Source organism: Spermophilus citellus, assembly GCF_964194105.1.
Source record: "Spermophilus citellus genome assembly, chromosome: 15".
NCBI lineage: Eukaryota > Metazoa > Chordata > Mammalia > Rodentia > Sciuridae > Spermophilus > Spermophilus citellus.
This window is the reverse complement of record NC_138195.1, coordinates 53,384,820-53,395,848: the sequence shown is the minus strand read 5'-3', so window position 1 is coordinate 53,395,848 and position 11,029 is coordinate 53,384,820. Positions and strand designations below refer to the sequence as shown.

The following is an 11,029-nucleotide window of genomic DNA, read 5'->3' as shown; positions in this document are numbered from 1 at the left end:
GGGGTGGAGGGTAGGCAGACTTCTGGACCAGGTCATCCTGCCCAGCTATGTAGCTTCCTGGGTTTAGGCTTAAAGCCAGAGTCAGCTATGGAGACTTCCAGCTCTCTAGCCTGCAGTGGCTAGAGGAGTTTGGGGTCTGGAAGTGGTCCTGAAGAGAACATATACCTGGGATCCATAGCCTGTAGATGGAATTTAAGACACGGGCACAGAATGCTTAACCCATGGAGTGAGTGTAAGGAGAGAAGAGACTCAAGTATGCTTCCATCATGTGTCAAGGAGAAAAGCAACAGGGATGAGCAAGAGGCTGATCAGGAGCAAAGGACAAGAGTAAACACAGGCAAGGGCTAGAATACAGCTAGTGGTAGAGCTCCCGGGTGGGTTTGATTCCCCAGCACCACTAACATTAAACAAATGAAAAGTGATAAAGTACCCCTGGGTTCAATTTTCAGTACCCAAAATATTTTTGAAAAAAAGAAATTTAAGAGTAAACACAGAGCCAGTCACAGTGGCAGACACCTGTAGTCCCTGTGGCTTGGGAGGCTGAGGCAGGAGGATCAAAAGTTCAAAGCCACCCTCAGCAACAGTGAGGTGCTAAGCAACTCAGTGAGACCCTGTCTCTAAATAAAATACAAAATAGGGCTGGGGATGTGGCTCAGTCGAGTGTTCTTGGGGCTGGGGATGTGGTTGAGTGTCCTTGAGTTCAATCTCTGGCACCCCCCCCAACCTTCAAAAAGAGTTAACACAGGCAAGGTGTTGATCTGTAAGCTGAGAGAAGGAAGAATTTGGAAGAAGAAGAGGGAGAGCTAATCATTCAATGAGGAGGAGAGCTGAGAAGGAGATTTTAGACTTTGTAACAGTGACATCATTGTCATTGCAGGCTGACTTTTATCCCTTGCAACTGGGAGAGCAGGCTGTCCCTTTCTTCTGGATAGGCCTTCCGTGTGTGAGGTGATCTGCAATATTGCTACCTCTGGCTGTGTCCTGGAGAGAAGCCTTGGCTGTCACAGGTGGTTACCTTTTTATTAGGGTATTGGCAACACATAAGTTCGGGCTGAAACTCACTTGCCAGGCTTCTGGGCCAAGCATGGCTACTCTTCCCTCCCCAACCCCTGCCACAGGGGCTCAGAACTCGCAGATCACAAGTCCCTGCTCTCCACAATGTTTGTCATTCCACTTGCCGTTGGTGAAGATCTCCACACAGTTCTCCGCCCCACCATTGTTGTTGGGCTCCCCTGGGGCCCAGTTGGAGTAGACCAGGGCCTCCCCAGTGGGGTAGATGAACTTGCCCTCCGTCTTGGTGTCTGTCATGCTCAAGAAAGCAGACTTGTTTTGAGCTGTGACCAGCTGTTGCAAAGCCTCATTCTCAGCTGCAGAGCGAGGGGAGGCCAGCTGTCCGCCGGCCTGGGTGCACACCTCCTGCGCACCCTCAAAAGTTTTTTCAAAGCCAGCTGTTTTGAAGATCTTGTCCCCAATACTTTGGCCATCCGGGAAGAGCTCAGCTGGGAGAAGAGGGAAATCAGGTTGAGATGAGGTACTCCTGGCCAAAGTGCAGGGGCTCTGAGATCTCTGTGCTGCAGCCCAAGCCTTCCAGACCTTCCCAGGCAGGGCCTCAGGGCACCAGAGGGAATGTGAGTGAGACACTTGGTTCTGGAGAAGCCCCATCCCCATAATGCACACTGCAAACTGGTACCGTGGTCCCTAGTTCACAGATTACAGAGCTGGAGTTCAGAGCTATTAAGAGCCATGCAACCATCCTACTTAGGGATAAAACCTCACGAAGTCCAACACCAAAGCTCAGGCCTTCCCTTTCGGTTTCAGCTCTGTCCTTTCGGTTGTGTACTGGCATTGATTTTTAATTACTATGGAGAACTGGACAACTTGACCTGGGAAATGATTACTGTGTAACCTGAGTCCATTTCTGAGAGTACAGAAAACAATGCCATGAGCCCACTGTCACCACAGTTGTTATGTTGGATTGTTTGAGTTGTGTGAGGGATAAGGGGACAGTAGAGGATAGGGTGGGACATCTGAGAGCTAAATGCGCTGATCTCTGCCCTTGGTCAATCCCATGTTGGCTTCTCAGTGGAAGATGCCCCAGCCTGTCAGGTGCTGGGGAAGGGGACAAGGGCATCTGAGAGGAGGACTTTTGTAAAATTAGTGCTGGAGAGAGGCTTGGAAAGAAATCATATCTGATCTTAAGACTCAACCTGGCAATGACTGTCTTGGGGACAAGACAAAGTCACTTTCCCTTTCAGAATTTGCATTTCTTCTCCTCTAAAGTGAGGGGTCACTTCAGAAAAGTACCATCTGTGTAACATGTTGAGTATCTTTTTTTTTTTTTTTAATATTCTCATCCCTGTGGCTTCTGGACCCATGTGTGGAAATCTGGCAAAGGACACTGGGCTCCAGAATGGGCTGCATCCTTGGAATTGTTGGGATTGTCAGAATCCAGGCTGCATCCTGGATCACTGTTTTCCTCTGGGCATTTTTAACAAGGTCTTGCAGGGAAGATTGTCTACAGACTCAGGATGGCACCCAGAGCAGCCCTGAACAAGGTCAGTGTAAGATTATGTGCCATTACTGAGTGTAAGTTCCGTGGTCCCAGGGCAGTATGCATGTGCTACACGAATATGCCCATGAGTTCATCCAAAAGTATGTGGACATGTGTTAGGTCCAGCCAGTTGGTTGTGCATAAGAGCTTGTGTATGTAGATGGATGTGGAATGAATGATGATATTTAAGTATACACATAGGTGGCAGGTACATGTGCACATGTTCTTCATGTTTTCATCAGTGTGATTATGAGCAAATGAGTACATGTATAAGTATGTTTATGGAGAGAAGGAAAAGTACAAATGCTTAAAACTCTCACCTCAGCCTTGGTGCTTAGGAGCCAACTCCATGTCTTACCCAAACAAAACCCTTTATGCTCTACTTATTCAGAAAACTTCTTTTTCTAACTCAGTGAGATTTAACTAAAGGGTGTGGACTCAAAACTGAAGTCACAGAGGACAGAGGAAGAAGGGGCAGCTGGGAACTGAGGTAGAGATTCTAAAAGGCACAGAGCTCTCAGGTGTGAGCTCTTGGGGGGCTTTGACACCACAGGATTGCACAGTTAAGGTGGAATCTGCTCTATACACATCAGGGATTGCAGGTAGAGCCCAGCATTGGCTGGAACCCCAAGGTAGCCTGCCCCCTGCTTGACCCAGGAGCATGAATAAGGAAAGATTCTCAATGACCAGTCATCAAAGCCAGTTCCTCACCTGCCTTGTACCTCCAGAGTGTAATCCAGCCCCAACCCTCAGGACAGCAACTGCATTCTGTGCTGCCTTGGACTGTGCAGCAACATCTCTGAGCACTCCCACACCTGGCTTCACAGAGGTAAGTAGTGCAATGTGTTTGTCACAGGGACTAACTCAGTCAGACAGGAAGGAAGGTCGATTGAATTGCCTTGCACTTGAGACATCCGCCTTTGGGGCATGGATGGCACTGAGGTTGAAGGGTGCTCTGGAGCCTGGTGGTTTCAAATATGCATCTGCCAGCCCAGTGAACTGGTGATATAGACTACTAAATCCTCCTCCTTGTTCCTTGGATCGACTTCTAGGTTGTGGAACACATGGCTTCCCTCCCCAGCCCCAGCTTTATCCCCAGTCCCAAGCCCAGCCTTACACATAGTCCCTCACTGGGTAAGGCTCAGTGTCAGCCCCACCTCAACCATAAACCCATGCCCAAAACCAGTATGGGGCCCAATATTGGTATGAGGCTGAGGTTCAAATCCAGAAACTCACCTTTCTTATACTGAGAGAAGACAGTCTGAAGGTGCTGTAGCTGTCCCTGTAAGTCCTTCACTTGCTGCCTCATGGCAGTGATGTCTGCAGGGGAGAAAAGGGGCCATGTGAAGACTTGTCCAGCACATCCTAGGAAGAGCTCAGAGCCCAGGCCTCACAGAAGGGTATGGAGTTGTAGCTACATATTGGGGATGGAGGTGACGGATGCCCAGCAGCCGACACCTGCGGACCCAACTGGACCCTGCTGTATGAGGCTTTCTTATGGGAATTTAATCACATATCCATTTTTTGAGGGTGGGGTGAGTGGAAATACATTTCTTATATAATTTCCATCCATTGGATTATTTAATGCTCAAAGCTATCTGGTGAATGGGAAAGACAGCTGTCATTTTCCCAGTGGTCTGGTAGAGAAACTGCTCAGGTCAACCTTCCCACATATATTAGACAGCTAAGACCTAATTCTGCCTGCCAGCCTTTCCCTAGTTGCACCCACCACCTATAAACAATGGGGCTGTCATCCCAGGGAAGAGGCCAACCTGAGCAGAAGAAGGCTACGCTTTTCCGTCCCATGCCCTGGTGGGGGTTCCAGAGTCAGGAGCTGCTGCCTTACCTGATACCCCACTTTCACCCTTTTCCCCTCTGTTTCCAGGAGCACCTCTGTCCCCCTTCAGTCCAGGAGGGCCCCTGGCTCCTGGGGTTCCCTGTGGACCCACAGCTCCAGCAGGCCCTGGAATCCGAGAAGGGCTGGGTGAGCTATGGACTCTATTTATAGCATTTTCACCTTTTCAGTACATGACTTGCCCTCATTTCCCAGCTACACACTCTCCCGGCAAACACGCTCTTCCCAGAACCCAGTCGTGTGCCCTCTCTGTGCACAACTATTCCCATCACACAACATTCAACCTTCTCTGTGTACAACTGCCCCTGTCACCAACAACTAACCTTCTGTGGATACAGAACCATCTCAAGGCTTAGCACTGCACTTTCCCTATATATGGTCAGTTCCCGGAGATGAAAAGTGCACCCTCCTTGGATACAGACTCTCCACAACACCCGCCCAGACTTCATGTTTGCCACTGCCAACTCCAAATGGACACCACATAATTGGATCCATCCCAGATCTTTCCATCACTCACCTGCTGCCCCAGCATTTCCAGGAGCTCCATGCTCACCAGGGGCACCTTTCTCTCCTTTAGGGCCTGTGGGGCCTCTGGTTCCTGCAGAGCCCTGTGGGCCTGGGGCACCTACTTCTCCTGAGGAAGGAACAAACAGGGACAAATGCTTCTGAGAGTGTGTTCAGCATGTATATCCTCAGTAGTAGAGCTTTTTACCCACAACTCCAGGGTCTGAAAGAGAAGTGGGGAGACTGCACCTGTTACCTGGGCTCTTCTGTGGAGGGTAAGAGGAAATTATTGTTAATATGGGGAAGGTGAGGAAAGATGTGCATGGTGAGGCCTTCATGGTATTCATGGTCTGGGCTCTTCCTGGCATGTTATGCCTCAGGTCACATCATGGTCCGCCATCATCATTTCTCCCTTCTCCCTCCCAGACAGGCCATATCACATTCACCTACCTTTGGGCCCCACCTCTCCTTTTGGACCTGGTTTGCCTTGTGGTCCTATGTTCCCCTGCTTCCCTGAAGGACCTTCTTTTCCAGCTGGACCAGGCACACCTTGAAGTCCTGGGGGTCCTGGAGAAAAGGACCAATCCTGTCAGTGACACTAAATCCTCTTGACAGAAGGAGTGCATAAAGTGACAGTAATAGTAGAGGACAAAGAGGAACCCCACAGTAGGCCCAGTCTGAAATAAGCCAATGCCACCTTCAGAACAACCTTCTTCCTGGTCTGGGATCTGTGCATGAATACTGGTATAGCCTATTTGCAAAATCACCTTTTTTAAGATGCCTGAATTCCATGTCTAGTTGCTTACCACTTGGCCCAGAATCTCCTTTGGGTCCAGGTTCTCCAGCAGAGCCATTGTCCCCTTTTGGTCCAATTGGGCCAGCTGGTCCAGGGAGCCCCCTTTGCCCTATAGCTCCTGGCAAACCTATAGCAGCAAAAGAAATGAGTATAAAGTTAGCCCTAGGCCCAGGAGGGTTAAATCCCTGGTATTCCTTCAGGGTTTTGCAAAGCATGGACATTTCATGGTCACACACAGTAGTCCAGTGGTGATCCAGGAAACGGACCTTAACATTCCCATTATGAAGAAACAGACTTGTCAGAGGTGAATTCAAGTTAAGTGCTTCTTCTCCTGCCCTAAGGTCTCAGTATCAACAGAAGGCAACCTGTCAGCATTTGCCTATGACCACAATCATACACACACACACACACGTGTATATATGTGATGTGTATATATATATATATATATATATATATATGCATGTGATACATATGTATATGTGTGTGTGTGTGTGTGTGTGTGTGTGTGTGTGTGTGTGTTGGGGGTTCAACATTTATATCAGAAATGATACTAAATAGAGGATAATTTGTTCAGTTATTTGTGTACTTACTCATTTATTTGTTCATATGGAACCCCCAAAACATAGAAAACAAAAGCAAAATTTGACCTGTGTGCTTACATAAACTAAAAATGGTCTGCACAGCAAAGGCAACAATGAATGGAGTAATGAGGCAAGCAGCAGAATGGGAGAGAATTTTTACTAACTATTTAAGTAACTCAAAAAACATTTAAGTAACTCAAAATATTTAGTAACTCAAAAATATTTAAGTAACTAAAAAAACTTAACAACCCCAAATAAGTAATCCAATTAAAACTGGGCAAATGATCTAAATAGACACTGCTCAAAAGAAAATATGGCCACACAATATAGGGAACAAAATGCTTAATATCTTTAGCCATTGGGAAATGCAAGTCGAAAACTACAATGAGATACCATCTCATCCAAGTTAGATTCAGTATTATCAAAAAAGCAAAACCCAACAAAAACAAAAGTAATAAATGCTGGCATAAATGTAGAGAAAAAAAGAACTCATACACCATTTGTGGCGATGTAACTTAGTATGTCCCTTCTGGAGAAGAAGGTTCCTCAGTAAACTAAAAATCAATCTACCCTATGATCCAGCTCTCCCACTCCTGGGTACCTATCCAAAGGAAACAAAGCCAGCACACCAAAGGGATGATGCCTGCATCCTGGCCTATTGTGACACTCTTCACAATAGCTGAGATATGCAATCAACCTAGGTGTGCAACAGATAAATGGTTAAAGAGAATGCGGTACACAGACACAATGCAATGTTATTCAGCTGTAATGAAGAATGGAATCCTGTCATTCACAACAAAATGGATGGAACTGGAGGACATGATGTTAAGTGAAATAAGCCAAACAGAAAACACAAGTCCTTAATATTCTCTTTCATATGCGGAAGTTAAAAACCATAAACCTGAACCTAAACAAATGATTAATAGAGATTGAGAAATGTGGGGGTGGGATAGGGAGAGAGTAAATAAAGGGAAGCTGAATTTGATTTGCACATGCTGCATGCATGTGTGGAAATTCCACACGGAACCCCAACAATATATACAATTAATGCATTTTAATAAAAATGAAAAAGAACTCAACCATGCACATCTACTTTATAATTCCCACTGGACCAAATGCAAATATTAATCTCAGGCCCTGATATAAAATTTATAATGAACTGTGAGACAGGACAACAGATGAGGAATACAGTGCATGAGATGCCTCTCGTCTCATCCTGGTGTCCTGCCCCAGCACCTACACACATCCTTGGAGCTATCTTTCTAGAGGAGAAAATGAGACTTGAAGAGTGGGAAGGATTTAGAGATCCTATCTTCTTAAAATCAGTTTAGAGAGAAAAGATGTGACATTTTAGTCTTGGAAGATATGCTCCTGTGGCAGGAAAATCCAGGCCCTCTGGGGTCAGGAGTGTGGTTGGGATAAGGGTGACTGAATTTGCCAGATGAATGGAAGATTCTGTGCTGGGTTCTGTTCCAGCTATTGATTACTAACCTTTCTAGGAATGAAATGGAAGCATAGAAGGTTACAAGTCAGATCCATATCCCACTTTCACAGAGCACTGGGCTGAGGACACAGATGTCCAAAACCCGGGCTCAGCTTCTCTTAAACTCCACCATACCCAGGCTGGCCACAGGCATATTGGGCTAAAGAAAGCAAGTCATCTCTAGAATGGAGTGTTAGAGGCCACCTGTTCTTGGTGTACAGAGGACACAGAGCATTGAGGTGGAGGAGGGGCATCCTCCTCAACAATAGCACCCATGCCTCTAAAGCACTAACTTTGCATTAGGGTCCCCAAAGACCTAGCTCTGTGCCCTGCTGCCACATAAAGTGGAGCTTCATGATCTAACAATTTGGTCAATCTTGGCAATACTAAAATTCCTCCTACCCTTCCATTTTATACTCATTTACTAATTCAATAATATTTATTGAAGTTCACTGTCCTAAATGTTGGGAATATGGTAGTGAACAAAACAGATCCCACCTCCTCCCCCCAAAAAAATCTCTTCCTCATGGACTTTTGAATCTACTGAATAGAAACAGACAATCAAAAATTAAAATGTACAACCTATGGCTTATTAGATTGTAATAAGTGCCACAGAAACAAAATAAAGCTGGTCATTCAGGTATCTGTTTTAAGCAGAGTGTTTAGGACCTCCTTGCTGGGAATGTGGATTAGGTGTAAGGCCTTGAAGGAGCCATAGGGACATCCATGAGAAGAGTGAGAAGAGTGAACTACAGGAAACTGAGGAGAGAGGGGCCCGAGTGTGGTTAGGGATCAGCAAAAAGCCTGTGTGCTTGGAGCCAGTGGGTGTGAGAATAGAAGCCATTGAGACCAGAGAAGCAAGCAGGGATGAGAAGGTCATGTAGGGCCTGCAGGATGCTGCAAGGGGGAGGTTACTCTGAGGAAGTTGAGTGTCCCTGGAGAGACTCTCCCTGAATCTTTCTGGGCAGGAGTGTGAGAGGTGCTGAGGCACAGGAAATCATCCCCCACAGGCAAAGTCGGGTCTTTCTTGCTCTCTATAATGCATCTGAGGCCCCTGTGCTAATCACTCCAGGACAACAACTCTACCTTCTACTCTGGTCAAGCGTCTCTCAGGTACCAGTTGTCCTTTTCAGGAAGTTCTGGGGACCACATGCTTCAAAATTTGCGGAGCAGAATATCACAGTACAGACTTTGGCCCCACACAGACCTATGGAACAGCATCTGAGGGTATTTCGGACTCCCCATGACATTCACAGACCCATGTGGTCAAATAACTTGAGTGAGTAGAATAGAGGAGCCAGAGTGAGCCTCTGTCTCCATCTACTGTGTGCTATTCTCTAAGAACTGACTAAAGTCACATTTGGTTGTGCAGGGAGCAAGGCACATGCAGAGGAAAGGAAGGTCTCAGTCATGTGGCAAGCTCAAGGACTACTAGGGAATGTCCCACAGGAGCCAGAGAGAATTGAGACTCCCTGAGAGAGAGCTGTACAGTGAGTTGGTTCCTCTTCCAAATTCACCCCTGGACAGCCCTCTCCATGCCCCAGCCCATTCACACTGGGAGCCACTTTCTGTTTCTAAAAGATAAGCTGGTACTCACTTGCCCCTCACCCTACAAAGCCTAGGGATATTAGTCTTTCTGACTTAAGTGTCACTCTTTTCCTTTCTCCCTAACCAAAATGCAAACTCCAGAAATATACTCAAAGCTGTGGCCTAGGACCACGTGATCCCTTGGCTCATGTTGCTAGTTTGTTAAATGTTTCCTTCTTGCCAATAATATCCAGAGCCTTCCCCAGGGCAGGGACAGTATTTCAGGGACCATTTCCTGTTTCTTAGTACCTTTGGTAACCTCAAGAGAATTTGCCCAATTAGTATAGCAGGAAAATGCAACTTCATCCTAAAGACTCAAAAAATAATGATAGTAAAAAGTTTGGCTCAATTATTTGTCACTGGGCAGCAAACAATATTCCCTTTTTCATATAAGTAAACTAAGATTCTGTGACACTAAGTGGCTTGTCCCAGGGAGTCCCAGACCTGGAGCTACTAGTCTAGTTCAGATGTGTCTGATGAGAAGCCCATGTCCTTTTAACCCTCTAGAATGGTTTTATTTACCCTCTCTGAGTCAGTTGTCTTACTGTCAGGAGAAACTAGCATTTTCCTTGTAAGGCTATGGAAGGGTTAAGTGAATACCCAAGCACAGGACTCCACAAAGAAATATGAGCTTCTGCTCTCTGCTTGTAATGTTTTAAGACAAATCCATTTGATTAGATCTTTATATGGGGCCATGAAACCTCATCTTTTGTCACCTTTCATACAGTATAGTTTAAATAAACATTAAAAGTATTTAATACCCTGGGTAGGTATCATTTAACCAAAGTGAACTATTGCTACCTCCTGGAACAGGGTCCTAGGGCTCCCCTAAATATCAATAATTTACCCACTCTGTATTCATTTTATGGGTAAGGGAAATCCAGGAGTCCTAGGGGAAGAGTCAGGTCATTTGGGAGATGTGGGAAGCACTTGGGGGCATGGGACAGAGGACATTTGCCAACTGGTAAAACACTGTTTTAGATAGAACAAACATTGGTGGAAACCCACCTCCATGGTGGAGGGTGGGAGAAGCCCATCTCCAAGTCTTCCATTGCAAATATCCAGACTTGCAGGTTTGTTATCATTCCAAGGCTCAGCCTTCCCCACCCAGATAAACCACCAGTCCCAGCTCTACCTGGATCCCCCTTCTCGCCCCGGGGCCCCTCTCTCCCATCCCTTCCATCGCGACCAGGCAGGCCATTCTCCGTGGGGCTGCACATGACCAAGGTACAGGTGTTGGCCATTGGTCTCTGCAGGTAGTTCTTCGTTTGTAGTCCCAGGTAACCCAGGGGCTGAGCAAGCAGGACCAGCATGGAAAGAAGGAGGAGCATCATGGCCTGGGGAAAGGAACAGAAAGAGAAAGGATATGCTGTCAGTTCCAGGACATGGGATAAGGCTGGGCCAGGTCCTGGAGGTCAAGAGAAGTCCCCGTCCCCAGCTCCCTGCTGTGGGCTTAGAGAAGCAAGACTCCAAAAGCAGTTCAGGGAAGTAGACTTTTATTCTGACTTTGGAAGGCCTGAGTTACCCCACTGGAACTGTGTCATAGGTTGACAGCAGTGTTCATCTATTCTCAGGTGCCCCATGAGAACAGTGGCTGTGGTTTGGTGTTCCTCACTAAGGCCACATGTACATTGGAAAGGATTCTTTTGAGTGCCTCTGGGTAGGACCCTTC

General features: G+C 46.6%; 1 protein-coding gene across 1 annotated transcript; it reads right to left on the bottom strand.

The window, feature by feature from the left end:
* Window positions 1-1,006: 1,006 nt before the first annotated feature.
* Window positions 1,007-10,691, bottom strand: SFTPD (surfactant protein D; the record flags this gene model as incomplete). The annotated part of the gene is made up of 7 exons (XM_081268797.1): window positions 1,007-1,499; window positions 3,788-3,871; window positions 4,398-4,514; window positions 4,924-5,040; window positions 5,361-5,477; window positions 5,717-5,833; window positions 10,493-10,691. 7 exons carry the CDS (start codon window positions 10,689-10,691, stop codon window positions 1,123-1,125), a joined length of 1,128 nt encoding a protein of 375 aa, XP_081124923.1. The 3' UTR covers window positions 1,007-1,122.
* Window positions 10,692-11,029: the final 338 nt, after the last annotated feature.